The sequence below is a fragment of the Mytilinidion resinicola genome, assembly GCF_010093595.1.
Source record: "Mytilinidion resinicola strain CBS 304.34 unplaced genomic scaffold BDZ99scaffold_18, whole genome shotgun sequence".
Lineage (NCBI taxonomy): Eukaryota > Fungi > Ascomycota > Dothideomycetes > Mytilinidiales > Mytilinidiaceae > Mytilinidion > Mytilinidion resinicola.
The window spans coordinates 105,824-126,057 of NW_022985454.1; the positions used below are offsets into that span (position 1 = coordinate 105,824).

The 20,234-nt window shown below is 51.9% G+C and overlaps 8 protein-coding genes across 8 annotated transcripts; 1 reads left to right on the top strand and 7 right to left on the bottom strand.

Annotated features, from left to right (window-relative positions):
* Positions 1 to 818: 818 nt before the first annotated feature.
* Positions 819 to 2,330, bottom strand: BDZ99DRAFT_539784 (uncharacterized protein; the record flags this gene model as incomplete). The annotated part of the gene is made up of 1 exon (XM_033726686.1): positions 819 to 2,330. The coding sequence occupies one exon, from the start codon at positions 2,328 to 2,330 to the stop codon at positions 819 to 821; it is 1,512 nt and encodes a 503-aa protein (XP_033572413.1).
* A 3,239-nt stretch (positions 2,331 to 5,569) lies between these two features.
* Positions 5,570 to 6,862, bottom strand: BDZ99DRAFT_539785 (uncharacterized protein; the record flags this gene model as incomplete). The annotated part of the gene is made up of 1 exon (XM_033726687.1): positions 5,570 to 6,862. One exon carries the CDS (start codon positions 6,860 to 6,862, stop codon positions 5,570 to 5,572), a length of 1,293 nt encoding a protein of 430 aa, XP_033572414.1.
* Positions 6,863 to 7,537: 675 nt separating this feature from the next.
* On the bottom strand, positions 7,538 to 8,077 carry BDZ99DRAFT_524424 (uncharacterized protein; the record flags this gene model as incomplete). The annotated part of the gene is made up of 1 exon (XM_033725904.1): positions 7,538 to 8,077. One exon carries the CDS (start codon positions 8,075 to 8,077, stop codon positions 7,538 to 7,540), a length of 540 nt encoding a protein of 179 aa, XP_033572415.1.
* A 672-nt stretch (positions 8,078 to 8,749) lies between these two features.
* On the bottom strand, positions 8,750 to 9,322 carry BDZ99DRAFT_395977 (NAD(P)-binding protein; the record flags this gene model as incomplete). The annotated part of the gene is made up of 3 exons (XM_033715972.1): positions 8,750 to 8,958; positions 9,034 to 9,187; positions 9,251 to 9,322. Coding segments are annotated over 3 exons (435 nt in total), but the record flags the coding sequence as incomplete, so codon positions are not given.
* Positions 9,323 to 9,711: 389 nt separating this feature from the next.
* Positions 9,712 to 10,604, bottom strand: BDZ99DRAFT_105553 (uncharacterized protein). Its single transcript, XM_033712360.1, has one exon. The coding sequence runs from the start codon at positions 10,510 to 10,512 to the stop codon at positions 9,898 to 9,900; it is 615 nt and encodes a 204-aa protein (XP_033572417.1). The 5' UTR covers positions 10,513 to 10,604; the 3' UTR covers positions 9,712 to 9,897.
* A 1,687-nt stretch (positions 10,605 to 12,291) lies between these two features.
* On the top strand, positions 12,292 to 14,070 carry BDZ99DRAFT_395710 (alkaline phosphatase-like protein; the record flags this gene model as incomplete). The annotated part of the gene is made up of 3 exons (XM_033715961.1): positions 12,292 to 12,439; positions 12,684 to 12,808; positions 12,868 to 14,070. The coding sequence occupies 3 exons, from the start codon at positions 12,292 to 12,294 to the stop codon at positions 14,068 to 14,070; spliced, it is 1,476 nt and encodes a 491-aa protein (XP_033572418.1).
* A 305-nt stretch (positions 14,071 to 14,375) lies between these two features.
* On the bottom strand, positions 14,376 to 15,131 carry BDZ99DRAFT_480179 (uncharacterized protein; the record flags this gene model as incomplete). The annotated part of the gene is made up of 1 exon (XM_033722319.1): positions 14,376 to 15,131. One exon carries the CDS (start codon positions 15,129 to 15,131, stop codon positions 14,376 to 14,378), a length of 756 nt encoding a protein of 251 aa, XP_033572419.1.
* A 910-nt stretch (positions 15,132 to 16,041) lies between these two features.
* Positions 16,042 to 18,066, bottom strand: BDZ99DRAFT_423695 (major facilitator superfamily transporter). The gene is made up of 3 exons (XM_033717038.1): positions 17,725 to 18,066; positions 16,907 to 17,656; positions 16,042 to 16,828 (listed from the first exon to the last, which is right to left on the bottom strand). The coding sequence occupies exons 1-3, from the start codon at positions 18,007 to 18,009 to the stop codon at positions 16,118 to 16,120; spliced, it is 1,746 nt and encodes a 581-aa protein (XP_033572420.1). The 5' UTR covers positions 18,010 to 18,066; the 3' UTR covers positions 16,042 to 16,117.
* Positions 18,067 to 20,234: the final 2,168 nt, after the last annotated feature.

Here is a 20,234-nt window from a genome sequence, read left to right on the forward strand (position 1 = left end):
ACAGCTGGGGTTTTGATGAAGTCAAAAGTGGAAGAGAAATAATGAGTTACGAGAAAGGCGATGTCTGGAGATAAGCTTCAAGATTGGACTCCCTGTCAGTCATGACCCCGCGATAGCATGACATAATGAGGGGCAGAACCGCGACCTCTTGTCCACGTTCCTTCATTCACCCTCATATGTACTGGCTACATATACTTATCGGAGTGCATCTATTCCATCCATTGGGCGTAGGCCGATTGGTTAGCGGAACTTCCAAATCAGGAGATTCCGCCAAGAAGAAGACACCGTGATAGGCCAGTACAAGCAGTCCTCACGTTACTGCACTAGTCAAGGGTTCATATATAACCTATCGGCATTTACTAAATAGTATACAAGGATATAGAGTTCGATTTAGGGGCTCTAGGTTCTAACATCACGAGGTTGATCTTTTTGGTTACTCCAGAGGTGTCTTCACTCCACGCTTGGGTTGTCAAAGGAGAAGCAGCTACGTCGAGATTCAGAGCCTCGTGCAAAAGCGTTCCCATTTCCTACCGGCTTGACCATGTTCCTTTCTACGGAGTTTAGATTTCATCATCATGAGGGCGGTTTCTTAGTCTATGCAGGGGTGCCTCCAGTTTATGGGAACATCGCCAAGAGAGAATGAAGTCCGCTCCAGTTTCAACGCCAGAACCTACTAGTATCCCCTTCGCAGCCGAAATCAGGTTCACTGCCAACCATTGCAGCAAGAGACCGAGAAAAGTACGCCTAGATAAACCTCAGAAACATCGCCTTTGTAATTACCTTCGTCGTCACGACTCCCCGGAACACCGCCGTCATAATTACTCCCTTACATAGAAGTCCTTCACATCTAGTCGAGCGTCTTTGTCAACCATCCACGCTTCCCGCCAAAACTCGAGACTCAATACATCATATCCACCCGCTTTCAAGCCTTGCTTCACCATGTCAGGCTTTGTCCTGATCGAAAAGACCGTAACGACCAGCCGCCTCAGTGCGTCATCAGGCGCCGTCTTTGAATATACCCACTCTATTGTCGCCGAGCTAAGTGTCATTCGTTGTAGATCCAGCGTGCCTGGATCGAGGCCTAGCTTGATCCAGAGTAGTCTGACCGCTTCGTTCTGTAGCTTCGGCATCTTCATATTTACAGCAAGTAGCCAAAGGCGGCAAAGTTTAATTGTATCCAATGAGTCAAGCTTGCCGCGCAAGGCAACGAGTTGGAAGGGAGAGCTTGAAAGTTTGAGAGTGACGGAACCGGTGTAAAGGAATTGTACCGCCAAGTCGATGATGTCAGAGGTCTCGAGGTCGAACTTAAGGGTCGAAGTGGATGGGACCGGTGGGTGGACTAGCCGGCCAAATAGCTGGACGCGTAAATACGGAGACTGCAAGGCCAGACCCAGATGAATGTGCTGTTCCGTGATGGGGTCAGACGGAGTGGAACCCGGAATCTGGAGGGTGACCATGGGACCGGAGATGCCACGTCCATAAGAAAAGGGCTCCTGAAAGAGGCCGAAGAGAGTCGTCTGAGGTTGTCCAAATATAGACGCAGGTGCTGGTGGGAAGAGAGGCTCTACAATGTGCACACCGCGGAAAGGGTTGCCTTGTTGCTGGAGTCCAGCTTGGATGAAGGCGGTTCTAAACGGGCTGGCCTGGGGCTGATGAGGGGGTCCACTAGGCGTGGAAGGTTGCAATGAAGCAGTAGAAGATCCGGGTCCAAAGACTCGTGAATTTGAATAGTCTATCAAGCGCAGCTCCTCGAGCGATGAGTGTCGATAGCGAGGATGAACAGTGATGGTTTGGAAGTGCAGTGTAGTCTTCTCGTGGCCGTTGACGTCTTCTTCTGTATACGGAACAAAGGTGATCGGAGTTGCTCCCAAAGCGGGTTGCGAATAGACACGTGGTGCGAGTCCCGACACAAACTGATTCTGGTTTGTCGCTGAAGTCGCTGGCGCTTTCTGCGTTGTCGTAACCGCAGACCCAAATCCAGACGCTGTGATGAGCGCCGTCGAAAGGGGTGTCTCCGTCGCGACCTTGCTAGTAGCTGTGCTAGCACTGTCTTTGATGCTGATAGATTCGATAGCGCTGTTTATTTCATCAAGGTCTAGCTCGGAGGGCGTCTCAGGCTGGTTCACGGCATTCTGTGGTCTCGCCGGTGTCGATTCCGGTGGAAGCTGCGGAAGGGTCGATTCAGGTTGTTGCACAGCTGCTGTTGAGCTCTTCAGGGCCGTAGACCGTTTCTCGGAGGGCGCTGAGGGCACCTGTTGTGGAAGAGGCAGAGATGGCGACCCGGCCTGCATGCCGCTAGTCGTGGGTGCTGGCTCGCTAGGATCCGGCATCGTGGTGGTGGCGAAGTGGGTAGAATAGGTGGATTAGGTGGATATTGGAGTTATGTGGTTATGTGGGTGTTGTTGCGGTTGTCGTCCGTCGCGAGGCGGACGTAGCTTAACATGTAGGGAGCCATAAGGTTAGATTAGTCAGTGACGTCAGTCGACGGTGAATGTCCACTGGCTGGGATACAGAGTCCCTATAAAGTCAACATTATGCTTGCATTAGCGTTATGCAACAGTCTGATTCGCGAAGCTGGGTGCTGGTGAATCAACGACGTGGTATTCTGTTTCACTTAAACTAGAGAAAACGTTCGAGATAGCTTGGCAGGTGTGCACACTCGTTTGGGGTGCGATGCGAATGACACACAGTGGATATCAGGCTACCTCTTGGCTGCCCGGCTACCAGCAGCTGGGCCACCCCTCACAGCGGTGTCGAGTAAGCAAGATCAAAGCCAGGTAGTAATGAATCCACTATATGGGTTTATGCCACGGGGTTTCAAAGCTGTAGACCTGATGTCAAGTTTCAAGCCGTTCAAATCGGACTGTCTCTTGACTGACTGGCTACCTAGTAGCCGGGCCACCCCTGACAGTGGTGACAAGCTTCCAAAATCGGTGTTCAAGCAGTGATACGTTTGTAGGGCATTCGATCAGGAGGTAATATGTTAGGCGTTCGGCTATCAAACTCTAAAATATAATATCACCTTGCTCACTGCCTTAAGCAATCGTTTGCACATTAGCAATCAACTTGAGCAATATATTAAGCTCTTCACAGCTGTCGAGGAGTTATTAGGTCTATTTCTAAGTGAGTTGAAGCAATAATGACGAATTCAGAGTAAAATTACGCACAGTATGGGCACACTGCGGTCGTTTTATGCGGTGACTAATCTATTCATCGTACACTTGATACTACGCCGAGTTGGCTTAAATAGCCTTGCTAGCGAAGCCATATTCAAGGTAACAAGCTATTGTTCCAGCTTGCTAGCCAAATCTCTTTTTGAGCCGGTGATTTGCGAATATCTCCCGAGCTTTGGGAAGTCGGTGCGGGTTCTAGAATCCTCTGCTCGGGCTACGGCGACCGTAAAAAAATATTCGAATATTCACTACTATGGCTACAGCGCGCCTATATATGCCTTCCTCACACGTACCCAGAAGCTCTTTCTTTATTTAATCATCCTCAGTCAGCCACCACCACCACCATCAACCTTACTCCATCTTTATACCAACATCGCGCTCCAAGTTGGGTCATTTAGGGGCGACAATGGCTAACTATTGTCCTAGACACCTAGAGTACCGTCAGACTTTAGAGCAGCTCACGATTGAGCAGTCTGTTTTAGGTCTTCGCCCCGGAATTGACGATGCCCTCATCCATCGTCAAATCCCTGCCCCAGAGTGTCCAGCACCCGGCTCAGTTGCTGACGCAACACCTCTGCCACATCTGTGGCAACCACCATTCTCTAGGCTCGGATTCCAGTGTTATCTCGATCATTTACCCGGCATTCTTCCAACATATCTCCCCGAAGACGAACGAACTTGTGTCATCTGCCTAGACCGGTACGGGCCTGTTGACCAAGACGATACGCAGCCAGATGAAAACGAAGAACAGCCACATACGTCCACAAAATTGGGCGAACCTTCGTAGTACCACGACGCCATTCGACTACCGGCGCCATGTAAGCACGTCTTCGGCAGAACCTGTATCAAGACGCACTTCAAAAACTTGAACCACTGCCCGTTGTGTCGTCGACAGTGGACAAAGTCTCCATTCACCGCATGTCTCCTCGAAGTACGTGAGAGCTGGTTCAACGGCATGCTCGTAGAACATATACTCGGTCGACCCCTGAACCGCAACCAGCCACTCGCCCTCTTCTCGCACGATTTTCACACCGAGTTCGAATCAGCGGCCCAATTGATCCGTAGATGAGCGGGAATCTCGGGGCCTCAGACACTCAAGGAGTTTCGCCTTGTAATTGATAAGGTGAAGGGTATATTCGCGAACTCGTGCCGCACCCCGATCATACACGGGGCTAGAATAGAGAGGCCTTATCTAGTGCGGGAGTTGTTATTTTCAAAGATCGCGTCGGAATTGAACCCCTATATCATCGTCCATGGGAGATACGCAGATGCTCGGGGACTAGCAGAGGCACAGCGGTACACACAGCTCAAGAACGTTTTGCAGACAGCGGTCAACTATACCCTCATCCGCGCCCAACTTAGGCAAACATTCATTCCGGCTCACTATTGGATCAAGAAGGAGAGACAGTACGGAGGTCTTACAAATGCGGAGGTGGATCACTTGATGAGCAGGTACGGATGGGAACAGCTATTGATCAACATCATTGGCGCCAGACTCGAGCTAGAGGCTGAGAGGGAAGGGCCACCCATTGAGGAGATGTTCTGAGCGGCATGACTAATATCTATATCTAGAGATTGTTACTACGACGAGGCAAGCCTTGATTAGCAGTGTGTCTCTGAATCCTATAGTCTTCTATACTATTCACCCAAAAGCATCTGGCTACATACGAGAGCGCACTATTTTGACTAGCTCAGTGCCTTAGGTATTGCATACATTGGCCCATTGGAACATAGTCAAGCTGGCAGCGAAAAGGAATATAATTTGCATGAAAGCCTTAATTGGGACACACCTGCTGCTCTTTTGACAACCCGATTGTGAGGTAAAGACACCCCTGGAGTGACTGAAAAGATTAACCTCATGAGGCTCTAGATCTGGACGTAGCTGCTTCTCTTTTGACTGCCCAAGCATGGAGCGAAGGCACCCCTGGAGTGACCAGAACAATCACACCTGTTATGTCAAAATATGAAGCCCCTAAATTAGGAATTCGTCCATCCGGGAGCCAAAATGGACAGCTTTTGCATGAGGCCCTGAATCTGGACGTAGAGGCTTCTCTTTTGACTACATACGTGTGAATCTAAGACGCCCCTGAACATACTGAAAACCTGTTCCTCATGACGTCATATTTGAACTTTGTAATCGGCTCCCTTCATGGTAGATCTATTTCGCCATGAAATATCACTACTTGAGGATGCTTTCCGAAATTTGAAGTGACGAAAGTGTGATTTTGAACAATCTGCAAAGTTATCAAGCCACCTCTGAAGGCGCTATCTGCTCTCCAACATGGCCCCATAGGCTTTGGAATCTAGACACAAGATACCGCACAAGGTAAATTTCGTAGTGCTTCTGAATATGGAAGAGTCTAAGTGCCAAACCTTCTTCGAATTCTACCGCAAGTTTACTCCTTGACATAAAAGCTCTGGATTTTGGCCTTCGTCGGCCCAGATCCCTTCGATGCACTACACATATCCTGCCATAACTCAATAGGCAAATCATCATATTCACCCTGATCTGCCTGCTCTGCCTGCTCTGCCTGCTCTGCCTGCTCTGCCTGCTCTGCCTGCTCTGCCTGCTCTGCCTGCTCTGCCTGCTCTGCCCCTGAACCTAGGCCCTTCTTCAAACCCTCCAGCGTCACGCGGTCCTGGAACACAGAGCTCATAAACTGCCGTAATGCTGATCTAGGCTCGGTATGTTCATATACCCACTTCAACGCCGCAACACTAGGCGTTATCTGATCCATCTTGGGGGAATCTGCATAATAGCCCATGTTCAGGCACAAAAGCCTAATAGCTTCATTCTGCAACTTTGGTAGCTCGACTATAGCTGCCAAGACCCAGAGGCGACAAAGTTTTTGGACGCTAGTAGACACCAGCTTCGCGCGGATATTCATCATGATATCAGAAGTTCCAGTGGGGATGCGGAGGTTACGAGTGACGCCAACGGAGTCACGATATAGGAATTCCAGCATCCACAGCACGATATCTTCGGATTCAAGGTCGAAGTCTAATACGATCCGGCTTGTAGGATGTACGTCTTTGAGTCGGTCTTTCAGCTTCTTTTCGAGGAAGGGAACCTGCAAAGCGAGGTTGACGTGGGTGTGAATCTCTACAGTCTCAGATTTGGGTGGCTCTGCACGTACACGGAGCATAAGAGAGAGGCCAGCCAAAAGGTGATCAGATTGGAATGTGGGGCGGCTGAAGCCAAAGAGGGTCGGAGAAGGGGTTATTGTACTTTTAGCGGACGTAGAGGCAGCCGGAAAGATAAGTTCAAGGGAGGGAGGACGTGGTTGAATGGGTGTCTCGCTTTTCACGATAGGGCTGCCCGTACCAAAGAGGTTGTTCTGCTGCGGCTGGCTTCTAGGTAGTCCTAATCCATCACCAAAAGAGAACATTGTGTTACATGGCTGAGGTACGGCTGGCTCGGGTGCAGAATTTTGTGGGCCTCCGGGTGGCGTCTCAGCTGGTGAGCGGGATTCTGCTCCATTAGATTCGGATTCCGGCACACTGACGGTAGATCCAGATTCTGACCGCCTGGCTTGTGACTGAGAATCTGGCATACTGACGGTAGATTGAAAAAAACCGGAACATGCAGATGTTAAGAGATATACATTACATCTAGGCTTAGGCTCTGTTTGCTCTTTCGAGAAGTTCCTGTCTTGGAACTCTTTCAGAAGCTCTTCATGTTTGTTCATGCTTTGGGCTGAGAAAGTTCTGGTCTAGTCTACAATTCTTGGCCATTAGTCTGGACGTACGGATTTAGGAGCGCATCAGTACGGCTCTTGCTCGCTCGACGCCACTGTCGGGGGTAGCTCAGCTACCTGATTCTCAGTGAGTCAAAAGCTAGCTTAATATCCACGGTGTTGAACTTTACATCGCGTCCGGAGTTCTAAAAGCCTATAGAGATACCCTGAGCACTGCACAGTGGTAGGCAGGAGAGATGGCCCAAGAAGTTGATATGGAGGCACAAATCGATGTGTTTGACTGGGCAATAGGATTCGTAGCTCAGGCGCTAGAGGACTGCGGGAGTCATGGGAAGGTTGAAGCACCTCAGACGGTGCCAGAATAGTGTAAAATCGTCGTTCAATATTTGAGCGCGACGACGAAACTCTTCAGCAGGCCGTTGAGACGCTCTCAAATCAAGTCTGACGAACGGCAACGTCCGAGGTGGCCTCACGATCTTTCGGGCTGTCCAAAGTGGTGACTCGTAATCTCGTTTTCATCTGAATAAGTAGGTTGAGGCAGTTCGACAGCAGCAAGCGAAAGAAAACCAGACGGCAATGAAGATGTGGTTCGAACGAGATGTAAGCTAGTCAATTGAAACGATTTGTCGACTGTCTAGCCTCCCCTAGCGTCATGCATTAACGACACTACTCCTCCACATAGAAATCCCGGATATCAAATGGCTTCTTCTCAAGTATGCCCTTCATCTCATTGACCACGGCTACCAAGGGCAATGTATTATACGGAGGTTGTTTCCATAGCTTCAAAGGTACACGATCCCAAAACACTCGAGTAATAAAATTACTTAGAGGTGCCGAGGCATTTTCATTTGCCCATTCAATGGCTTCATCAATCCGAGCGTCCTCGCACTTGTCAGCACTGGGGTAGAAACCTAGTTTCAAGCAGAGTAGTCGAATCGTCTCATTTTGTAGTTTCGGAAACTTCAGTCTGAATGCCAGGGTCCAGAGACGGAAGAGCTTTTCTATACTGTCGAGAGAATCTAGATTCTTGCGGATGTTGGCGATCGTAGTCGAGGATTCGGAGCACGAGCGGCAGAGCTGATTGGTGATGGAGCCGCGATAAAGGAACTCGATCATCCATGGCACAACCGTCGCGTCTTCATCCTCAAAGTCCATAGTCATTGGGCCCGATGTGCTCTCTCTGAGGGCCTTCAAGCGCTGGATCATGGGAGAGGGGTCAATATCAAAGAGCCCTCAGTGATGGGAAGGATGACTTGGTATTTTACCGTTTAAGTTATCATATCGCTGGATTTCGGGTGGGGGGGATCCCGGTGGAGTAAAAGTTCCGGGTGGCCCCATTGTAGCAGGATCTGATTTAAGTCTGATCGATAGAAGATGTGGAGACGTAATGAGACGATTGAGGGCCTTGGTCACAGAAGTGTCGGGTTGTACGCGAGTGAGGGAATAGCGATACTGAGTGAGTTGATGGTATGAAGCTATGTCAAGGACGGAGGAGCTGTACGAAAAACATGAGCGTGTATAGCTCCTGCTTGAGGTGTTAGGGAAGTCGGGGCTGCGCGCTAGCTACTTCCTCTACAAACCCAGAGCTTCAAACACTGACTTCACATAGATGACCAAATGAAGACCTCCTTCTTCTACAGCACCAAGACATCAGTTTGGACGCCCCTTGCAACTGCTTGGGTACCCCGATAGGCTTTCAAAGCTCCAATACGATGTAAAGGCCAATGTAGTGGAACTTAGGTCACCTTTTGACGAAGCCGATATCGGCTAGCTGGGGCACTGAGCACTCCTTACAGTGGTGTCGGGCGAGCAAGAGTAGAGCCGAAGTAGCGATAGATCCGTGTGCCCAAACTTATGATCCAGTGCTGTACTCTGCGATCAATAAGTTGCCGGCAAAACGCTCAACCTCCCCCAATCCGTGACTACCACATTCCCATTAATATACGCCCCAGCTCTCGATGCCAGGAACAAAATCACTCCGGCCATATCATCTTCATTCCCAGCACGCTGTAACGGTACCTCAGCTTTCGTAAATCCCGTTTCCTCCTTCGCCTTGAGCATTCCTTCCGTAAGCTCAGACGGATAATCTATCATCGAAGCCGTCAGCACCAGCGGCTCACTCCCATCCGATTTTTACAAAAGTAAGAAGATTGGACACTCACACCCTGGTGCAATAACATTGCTTCTGACATCATACGCCACCAAAGTCGTTGCAAACTGCTTCATCAAATGTACCACTCCGGCCTTACTACCTCCGTACGCATACCCGGCCAACGGTACCCTATTGAAAGCCCCGATAGAGCTGGTAGCAATCACCTGTTTGCGTCAAAATCAAGTTGCTAAATACAAATGCCTCACTTCATCCAGAACACTACTCACCTGGCTCTTCTGCACCAGATTCCCCTTCTTATTCCCCGCATCCAGCAGCTCTAGGAACGCGATAATACTCAGGTTGAAATTGATGTGAACTCTGATTTCTATGGGTGTCTAGCTCGTTGTTTATATACTAGGGGAAGGAGGGGGGCCAGCCCCGGGGGCATAACGTGGTATCTCTTCCTGACGCGTTACTTGATTCATCCTGTTTCCTGATACAGTACTGATACCGTGCTGCAGCACTGCTGTTGCACTACCTGTTACTTCCTCCTGTATCAGCATGCTATCCTGATACGTTACTGCATATGAGTTGCTGACCCTAGGTTGTAGTGCTGCAACCCGAGTCAATCACCTGAATGGAAACATACGTCGATGAAACGAATTGAAAACTCCCAAAGAAATAATAGACAGGATCGCTCCTACAGCTGACTCCCGCTACCAGATCCTCTCGTACTTCAAGATTGCGTTCTCATACAACACCATCCTCGTCTTCGAAGCATCACGATATAACGTCCTCCCCGCCACGAACGACCATCTATATTCCTTCACGGCCTTTTGCCTAGCTTTCAACATGAATTTGACCCTAGCATCATCACTGCTAACATGGTTCCGTCCTATACTCGAAGATTCCTGAAACAATCTTGCCATCTCTTTCAGTTGCTGCTGTCCCCGCCGGTGCTTGGTATGCTTAAGTGCCGAAACCCCCCGAAAGCGTAGCTACCCTTCCCAACTTTCCAGCATTGGTAGTGCGCGACGCTGGCAGGGGGAGTGTGTTTAGGGAGATTGCTAAGGTAGGATTGGAGGCGGTTGTTCCGTTGCTGATTAGTCACCAATCCCGTATTCATTCGAGTGAGCGTCGTAGGTCTTGGAGCGCTTCTACTCGACTTCTTTATGGTGGTCGTAGGTTTCGGGACGCTCCTGCCCAACTTTGTCGCACCGCTGTGTCGCCCTGGAGAAGCCTTTCTTGCGAGTCGTCTTCGGCGTGTAACTTTCCTTCTGAGTTTGGCAATCGCGAGACTAGCAATCGAACAGCGGCCGACATGAGAAAGAGAAAGGCTGCGCCGGCGTGAAGAGTTCTTGGTGGGCGTCTGCGGCAGCCTAGCAAGCATGGCTCTGAACTCTTCGATACTATTTTCAATATCCCCAAGACCTCCCCATGTTTCTCCATGCATGAAGGTGTTGAGCAGCGTCGTAGAGAGCATCAGATCGGCCAACACATCTGCTACCTCCGCCTTTCCACTGCTTGCCCACTTGTATCGATCCCACATGCTCGGATCGTGACGGCGGTTCAAGGGATGAAACTTATCCAGGAGTGACTTCAGCTTATTGAGACAGTTTTCGCAGCCATGAATGAGACCTTTCAAGCGGTGCTCTTTGGTTTTTGCAATGTCGCTGCCACGATTGAGAGGGAGTGCTTGTTGCGACGAAGGTTGGAGTGGATGCCTTCGAGCACAATGGTCATACTGTGGACATGGCCGGCGGCGGTTTTTAGCTCGTCGGTGTCTTTGCGGCAGCGATCGTAAAGATCGTACGCTCGTGAGAGGAGGTTTGCGATGCTGATAGCGGTTCCAAATGGATCTGCCATTGTGGCAAAGACTGATTTGAATAAGAATTAAAAAATCGAAGCATTGAGCAGATCTGAACGCGCAACGAAGCCGTTTCCGTAACGTATGCCTAGTCGAGAGCTTAGCTAGAACTACTTGTACGATAAATGGTGTTTTGTCTGCTTTGGGTGCTGGTGGACTGGTGAGAGAAGAAAGAACTATTATGCACACCGTTCACTTTATTACAGAACCACCATTTCTTTCTCTATACAGCCTTCCAGGCATCTGTCTATCCGGTCACAACGAACTGTCACCGGCCGATGCTGCGGCGAAGATCACAGCCTATGGCTGAAGTGTGGCTTGACCGCCATCATGCAGCTCCGCGGCTGCCCAACCTATCATTCACATTTTTCCCATGAACTCATGCTCACCGGCCGGCAGCCTGTGGAAACCGCCCCGCATGTTCGTCAGCTGGACCTTCGTTGGACTGCGCCCCGAGCAGCGTAGACCACACCGCTGGATAGAAGTTCGTGACTGAGCGGCTGTGAAGCATGTTTTTGTTGGGGAGGATAAAGTCTGAGGCTCTGGAGATTAAGTAAAATTGCTGTCTGAATGAGGTGGAGGATTTTGGAAGTTGTAGACGACTCGGTTGAAGCTTGAAGGAACGACGAGTATTCGGGACAGTCACGTGTCATCCCACCCTCACCTCTAACAACCGCAAAAAATGTGGGAAATGAGCTCCATACGCGGGTCAATCGCACCAGTACAAGTCGGACCTCGACCGCTGCAAGATTAAACAAACACGTGAGTAACATCGTACGTCGATCAGTGTATTAACACCCGCCGCTCTCTGAGGAGGCCCAGCGAGGTATCAGACCTGTCAAAGCGATACCCAGGTACCAAAGTCACGTGGACAAGCCTCTCGGCGTAATTACAACAAAACTGAGCACCTTGGCACCTGCCCGCCAAGCCTTTTTGACTTGGGCAGTCTCCCTTGGCGAAATTTCTACAACAAAACTCCACACTTTTGCAGCCCCGCCAAGCCCTGCCGACTGAGTAATCTCATCACGTGCTTTAGATATCGCTTGACAGTTAATATAACAAAAATTTCGCCAGTCCGCCGAGCCTTCTTGAATTAGACAATCACCCTCACGTGTCTTTAAAATCCTTTGGCGGAATTATACTTTTAGTCCTATTGTCGAGCTTGTAAGCAACACCGATCTGCACAGGGATAGGACATATCTACTTAAGGTACCCGCAATGGTGCAATCTATTCAACTAGTGACGTGATTGTAAGCGATCACTTCTGCAACTTCAATTCTCTTTATTTTTTCCCCTTCTGAGATGATGCATCTGATATTGGTTACCTTCAGTCCAGCCAATTGGATCGTATAAGGAAGAGTTTCGCCCAGAAGCTCTTAGCCACTCGTTATAAGAATTCAAAGACTAGGACTGAGCACTACAATCACGTTGCTAGCTTCTGCGCAGAAAGTACTCACCACAATGGCACCTAAGAATATCCTCGTTCTTATTGCCGACGACCTTGGTCGCGAGCAAATGAGCTGCTATGGCGGTCCGACCTCCCTGACCCCGAACCTCGATGGCCTCGCCGCATCTGGCACACGATTTACGAACGCTTTTGCTAGTACTGGTAAGATGCTTCTTCATCATAACTCTTACTTGCTATGATTCTTTCGGTTCCCTCGGTTGGTCCTTTGACGTTCCCATTTTCCTCGTTCTCATTCATTACTCCTTTTCTTCTTCTGAAATGAACGCCATCTCATTTTGTCTTCACACTACACTTCTCTTTCTTTACTATTATGTTCTCCCAGTTACAGTTGTTGCGGTCATATAAACCCCTCCGCCCTCCTAACTCACCCGCTGAAACACCCTAGCATCCTGCTCCGGCTCCCGCACCACGATATATACGGGCCTCCACACCCACCAAACCGGCTCCTACGGCCTCGTTGGCGAAATGAACGGTTTCCAAACCCTCCCACAAATCGTCACAGCTCCCAAAGTAAGCCCCATCACCCACCGCTTCCCAAACTAACCTAACAGCTAACAACACCACCCAAGCTCTTCAACGACCTCGGCTACAAAACCGGCATCATCAACAAAGTCCACGTCGGCCCGCCAGACGTCTACCCCTGGAGCGTGCGAACAATCGAAGAGCGGGGCGGCGAGAGCCGCGACGGCGCCATGATCGCCGCCCGCGCCTCGCAGTTCCTCAGCGACGCCAAAGCCGAAGCGAAGCCCTTCTTCCTCACAATCGGCTACACAGACCCGCACCGCGCGCTCGGCACCCGCGGCGGCTTCGGCAACGTCGAGGGCAACCACTCGCCCCTCCTGCACGACCGCGTGTTCAAGCCCGACGAGGTGCAAGTCCCACCATTCCTGAGCGATCTACCCGAGGTGCGGCAGGAGCTCGCGGAGTACTACCGCGCGATCCACCGCCTCGACCAGTCCATCGGCCTCGTGCTCTCCGCGCTGGAGAAGAGCGGGTTGGGGCAGGACACGCTGGTGCTGTTTCTAAGCGACAACGGCCCCCCCTTCATCAACTCCAAAACCACCCTCTACGACGCTGGCATCCACCTCCCCTTCCTGCTCCGCATCCCGGGCGCCACCCCAGGCGCCGTCAACCCGAACCTGATCTCCTACGTCGACGTCCTGCCCACGCTGCTCGCGTACGCCGGGCACGACGACCTCAACACCGGCGCCGCAGCCGGCCCGCGCCGCGGCCGCTCGATCCTCCCAATCCTGAGCTCACGCGCTGAGGAGGAGGGATGGACAGAGGTTTACGGGAGCCACACGTTCCACGAGGTGACGAACTACTGGCCGACGCGGTACCTGCGCACGGGGCGATGGAAGTATCATCGGAATGTGTGCTGGAAGCTTGATTTCCCGTTTGCGATGGACCTGTACGCGAGTCTGTCATTTGAGGGGATCAGGAATAGCACGCCGCCTGTGATCGGGCAGCGCTCGCTCAAATCATATATACAACGCCCCGCGGAAGAGTTGTATGACCTCGAGGCGGACCCGCTCGAGGTAAACAATCTCGCGGCAGATCCGGCGCATAAGGAGGTGTTGGTGGGTTTGAGGGCGAGGTTGGAGAACTGGCAGGAGGAGACGAGGGATTTGTGGCTGTGGAGGGATGGGACGGCAGTTAGGAGGTATCGGAATTGGGAGGGGTATGGAAGAGAGGGGTTGACGATTCCGGATCGGTTTGATTTCGACGTGGAGAGCCCGGGGACGAAAGGAGTGGGGATTTATGAGCTTTGAGTGAAAGAGGGTGGAAGTTAGAATCATGTGAAAATCACGTGACCGATACTCCGATGAGGACATTGGTTGAAGAGATCCCCACTGCTATCAAGCACCGATTGCTACAGCACCAGTATGGAGATCAAAGAGAAAGATGGACAAGATATAAAACACGAAAACGAGTAGACGGGCGCAAATTACTATTATTTCACCTCCGTGAAGAGTGATGCTTCTGTTTATACAGTAACTTCCCTGCAACGCTATGCTTTTGACGTCAAATCATGACTTATTCTCTCCCCAAGCTCGACGAAGATCCAAGTGACCGATCAGAGCGCGAAAGCAACCAGAGCCACTCCCACAAGACCAGCAGCCGACATGCCCATCGCCGCGCGACCGTCAGCAGCACCAGTCGATGTCGCATCAGCCGCCGTACCAGTTGCTGTTCCAGCCTCTGTTCTAATCGTCGTCTTCGTGCCAATCAGTTTCGTGAGGGATGCGCTCTGAGAAGACAACCCAGTGTTGGTAGCAACAGCAGAACCGGTGTTGGAAGCAACAGGAGAGCCGGTGTTAGAAGCAGACGCGCCAGTCGCAGACGCGCTCGCAGCACCCGTCGCACTCGCACTAGCACCACCCGTCGCACCCGACAGCTTCTCCAAACCCGCCGTAACAGTCACTACCTGCACGCCTCCCACATCCGTCCCCGTGTACGTCTCGACACTCGACCCCGGGAAGTTCGCGCTCTGCCCCCCCGCGCTCTCGGTGCAGGTCGCGACCGTCGTGCCGTCGAGATCGCAGTGCACACTGTAGCTGAACACGGGCGCCTCGGTGGTTTGCGCCTCGTAGAAGGAGGGGCCGAGGGTGAAGGTGAAGGCGCCTTCGTAGCCGCAGTCGCTGGCGTCCTCGTTGGCCGGGCAGTTGATGGCCCAAGTCGTGGTGGCGGCGTGGGCGCCGACGATGGAGGCGTCGAGGGGCTGGGTGTCGCCGCCTTGGGGGATGAAGAGGGAGGTTACGGAGGTGGATTGGGCGAGGGTGGTGGTCGTGAGGGCCGCCGTGGCGAGGAGGAGGGTGGTGGATGAACGCATGGAGATGTTTTGGATGGGTTATGGTTTATTTTTGGTTGTTTTGAGCGGTATTAACGAATGTGGTGGTATCAGACCTGACAAACGAGTGTGTGGTGAAGAAAAGAGAACGAGAGTGGTGAGAGAAGAAATAGAGAAGCGGTGGTGGCAAGAGAGGCAGCTCGATCAGCGCATGCCACGAGGGAATTTCCGGTCCACTCCTGTCGATCCACAACGTCTATTTGTAACCTTAACTTAAATCCTACGCTAGACGAGATTGGGGATAGTGTCCGACAAGCGCACAATTTTATCCCACCGTGACTTCACCATTTTTGCTTCAACACCGTGAACTTGAAACATTATGGACACGAGAAGTGACTGTGAGCGGCGTTCTGGCGGCTACCTAGGTGCGACGCGGCGTCCAGGTGGCTGACACACATACCATAGTGGCGCCAGCCAGCTCGCTAAAGCCGTATTCCTATTTTCACCTCCCCTGACCCTCAAACCCCATCCATCCGGGAAGTCAGGTAGAAACAATTCTCCGGCGGGACTCTACATTTTGGCGCATTGGTTATGATAGAGCTGCCGCACGCCTCAAATCAAAGACCAGCTTCTCGGAGAGTCATCCGCCCCCGACATGTTTGAGAGAACGAAGTCAACCTCCAGGAGTTCAGTTGTACCTTCGCCATCATCGACATGTTCATTCTGAGTACTCTTCAATGAGACTTGAGCAATCTTGCCTTTGTTTGTTTCAGTGGGCTGATGAACAAGAGTCGATATATCTTCCAGCTATGCTCGCGAATCACGTGCAAGGTAAAGTCCTGCGATCAAAGAGGGAGATTGAAAAAGCAAAATGGCGAACACACCATTCGAGTCCACTATGAATATAACTCCATGATTTAGACTAGACCTACCATGACCTAAATTTCCTTTTCCGTTTCCAAATTTTGGATCATAAATCATAAAGGGTATACTTACAAGCCAAAAGTATAACCCGCTGCCCAAGGTCCTCAAACCATATTGTTCAACCCCCTACTCCACCGATTCTCAGCAAGCTTATGCTCACTCTCCAGCTCCTTATCCAACACAAACCGCCCCACAAACGCACTCGCCACCAATGCCAGCCCCGCCATGCCGCAGAACAGCCCAAACACCCCCATCAACCCATACACATAGCTTTCCAACACCTGCGCCCGCATGACGGAATCCACTGGCATATGCTTCACCGTCTCGATATACGCCTCCGCGTTGCTCGCAATCTCTAGCGGTAGATGGAAGTGTCCAAGCTTCACCTTCATGACGTTCTGAAACACGCTCCCCCCTACTCCGACTCCCAGCGCCATGCCCAAGCTTCGTAGGAAGGCGTACATACTTGCCGCCTCGCCCTCCTGCTTGCGCTTCGCGATCGCTTGGGCGGCGAAGTTCTGCGCGTTGAGCACCAAGCCGTGGCCTAAGCCGAGAAGGATCATGATGACTACCCAGACAGCAGTGGGTGTGTGCACGTCCCATAAGATCATGAGGCCGTGGGACAGTGTTGTGAGAAGCCAGCCGCTCCAGATAGCCCAGCGGAAGTGGCCGACGCGCGAGACGATGGCGCCGACGGCGACGGAGGCGGGGACCAGGGCGACAGTAGTAGGAAGGATGGAGAGGCCGGTGGGGATGGGGGAGAGGAGGCGGATGGAGAGGAAGTAGAGGGGGCCGTAGTAGAGGACGCCGTACAACTAACCACACACTCCGTTAGCAACCCATCTACTCGAACATGACAGGAGGGATAGGGGAGAGGGATGAGGTGGACTTACGAGAAACCCTTGCACCGTCGCCCCGAAGTACGCCGCGAACGCACTCGGGCAGTAGAACAAGTCCCCCGGCAAGAAAGGCTGTTTGGCACCATACCGCTCCCACACCCCTGTCGCTAGCATCCCCAGCGCTCCCAGCACGAGCGGCACGATCGTCCGCCACGATGCCCACGGCTCCTGCGTCCCGCCCCAGCTCACAGCCACGAGGAAACTCGTGCAACTCGCAATGAACAACACCCCACCCGCCCAATCCACCTTCTTCATCTTCTCCCCCAGCGACTCCGTCTTAGGTTTAAGAGTCAACAGCCCCCCGACCGCCGCAAACCCAATCCCACAGAACGGAAACATGACATAAAACACCCACCGCCAGCTCGCCTTCTGCACGAACACACCACCTACAACAGGCCCGATGCACGTCCCGAGCGCCCACGCGCCTTGGATGATGCCGTAGTATTTCGAGCGGAAGCGCAGCGGCACGATGTCGGTGAAGATGATGAGGGAGAGGGAGATGATGCCGCCGCCGCCGATGCCCTGCACGCAGCGGCCGGCGAGGAGGAGCGGGAGGGCGTGCGAGAGGGCGCAGAGGAGCGTGCCGGCGGTGAAGAGGGCGAGGGAGAGGAGGAGGAGGGGCGGCCGGCCGAAGATGGAGGAGAGGGAGGTTGTGAAGGGCATTGTGGCGGCGCAGGTGAGGAGGTAGGCGGTGCCGATCCAGAAACCGCCGGTTGAGGTGGCGTTTAGGGCGCGGACGATGGTCTGGTGATGGTGGAGTTAGGATGGAGAGGTGCGAGAGGGGAATGGGAGGAAGATGGGGGGAGGCTTACGCTGAGGCTTGTGATGACGATCGTGGCGTCTAGAGATACCATGAGCGAGATGAGGGCGAGCGAGAGCATGATGGCGAGTTCGTGGGGGGTGGGCTTCCACGTCGGGGCCTCGTTCTTTTCATTGCCGCCTGTTTTCAGAATGGTGGAGCTGTTGGAGGAAGCGATGTAGGAGCCGCGCTCGATAGCGATGTTCTTTAGGACGCCTGAGCTGGCGGATGAGGCGATGTAGGAGTCGTGGGCTGTAGGTGGTGGAAATGGGATGGATTCCATTTTCGAAGAGTCCATTACAGTTTGAATAGAGATGGAGATGATGAGGCGGTAGTGATAGAGGGTAAGGACGAGGGTAAGAATAAGTAAGTAGTAACAGATATGAATGAAGAGATGGTGGGTATAGTGATGTCAGAACGCAAGGCTGAAAAAGGGCTGATGGGATTGGATGCTTCCCCGCCTTCAATTTCGAGGGAGAAATGAAAGAAGACAAGATAACAACAGGGCAAGGAGACGAATCAGGGCGAGAGAGTGAGCGAGTCGAAAAACTCAAGGTGATGTAATCGTCGCAATGACCCCCGGTGACTCAAGAGGGGAATCTGAGGCCCAGCTACGACCAACGATCACCACCATCACGTACATTCGTCGAGCTTATATCCCACCGACCGATGCAATTCTCGGTCCGAGCACCTCAGCCCGCCCAGCGCACAACTAAACACCCGCCAGACCCGTCGAGACAGCCACGAGGACGCAGCTAACCATGCACTCGGAGAATCCGTTAAGTTAGCGTAGCCGCTATGTAAGGCTGTCGTGGCTTTCACAACCCGGAATGACGAAGCGAACCTAGAACAGTATCGGTAATTCCCAAAGCAGTTTGACGCAGATGATAAAAAGGCGCTATCACGCTTCAGCTTCAGCCTTACAGGCATTTGGCTAGCATCCGGAGCTGGTGGAGGGCTGAACTTGACCGCGCGTGTACATTTGCGTGGGTTCTGACGGAGTACGTATTCTTAGCCAGCTAGCCTACGGAGTATGGTACGGTTAGCTCGGCTACCTTGATATAGAACACGGTTCCTATACTTAGCCCACACAGTTCTACGGTACGGCTACGTAAGCCTCCACACACACAGAGTATATATACGGCGTACGTAGCCTAGATAGATGCTCAACCAATACATCACTTACCTCGTTCAATGCATTGTTTCACCTCCATCCTCAGGTTCCGACATGGAGAATTAGTGAAATGGATTGCGCGGTCTGGTGGGGATTCAGCCAGGTCTCTTTCGCGCCACGAGCTTGGAGTCAGGAAATTCGTCGTAGGTCAGAACATGAGTATTTCGAAGATGTGTTTTGGGGGCCGAGCCTAGATCGAGGGGATCGACACGTAGAGATAACTGCTTGGTCTAGATGACGCAGTATGAGTGGTCTCATCTGGGGGCCAAAACTTATCAAAGACCTTGGAATGATGTAGTTGCAAGGCTCAACTGCAGTGTGATAGGAATATGTAGGCCAGCTCCTCTAGAAAGTAGTCTACCCCTGCTATGCGAAGTTTGAGAACAGCGGGGGAAACATTCAACTTCCCTTCATCCACTGTGCTCCGCGTCGTCCTTTAGGACCCTATGTGGAGAGTAGGTCAATGATCCCTAGGGCCTGTCATATCTGAACCGCCGAGATTGATGCAGGTCGGAGCGATGCAGCACCATGCGAGCTGACGTTGATCGCGACATAAGATTGTGAGCGACCGAGGTTGAACAAGTCACGTGACGTCCATGTGATCAGTTCCGGAAATAGCCGATGTCGAGGAGGTCTCATATACCCCAGCCGTGATAATGATCTAAATCTGATAAATACCGTCAGAATATACACAGCCCAGCACCCAACCCCAGGAGGTCTCCCCCGTCCCCTATCACGGCACGTTCCCCTGCTCTTCCACCCTCATTCTCTCCTTCTTCCTCTCCCTCTTAACCTCTCTCCCTCCTCTCGATATATCAATCCCCAAACACCTCGAAATGCGGCCTCATCGCCATCGTATACTTAACAAACTCCTCCATACAATCCACGCATCTCTCCCTGTTGCCACTCGGCAACATCCTACTCCCATCCTCTTCCGCATCTCGAGATCCAGTCATATTTTGTGACTTCTGGCGAGAGGTGGGAGGGCCGGCATATGCTGCAGATCTCTGTCATGTCTTCTATACTAGAACAACTAAAGTACGATTGAAATATGACAGATCGGGTTCTATCTCGGTTACCGCGCGGGCGGCAGCTGATCGCCCATTCTGGTGGTACTGGTGTAGTAGAGTTTGTGATAGTAGATACACGCTAGTGAATGATTCTTTGGGGGGTTGGGAGATGAGATAGGGGTTGGGGATAGATGCGGTGACGGAGCGAGGGTAAAAATGATAACAAGGAGGATATTTTCATGGGACGGCAGATGTGAGAGAAGCATTGACGACAGAAAACTGAAATTGATGGAATGAAAGCTGTCGTAGTAGGGACAGACGAAGCGGTATGTCATCGCT

Bases quoted from the DNA above. Each gene is read 5' to 3' on its own strand.
- BDZ99DRAFT_105553 (XM_033712360.1), bottom strand. From the start codon at position 10,512: ATGTGGGATCGATACAAGTGGGCAAGCAGTGGAAAGGCGGAGGTAGCA.
- BDZ99DRAFT_423695 (XM_033717038.1), bottom strand. From the start codon at position 18,009: ATGGACTCTTCGAAAATGGAATCCATCCCATTTCCACCACCTACAGCC. The intron at 17,657-17,724 runs GTAAGCCTCCCC...CACCATCACCAG, and splicing joins TCGTCATCACAAGCCTCAGC to ACCATCGTCCGCGCCCTAAA. The intron at 16,829-16,906 runs GTAAGTCCACCT...GTGTGTGGTTAG, and splicing joins CGACGGTGCAAGGGTTTCTC to TTGTACGGCGTCCTCTACTA.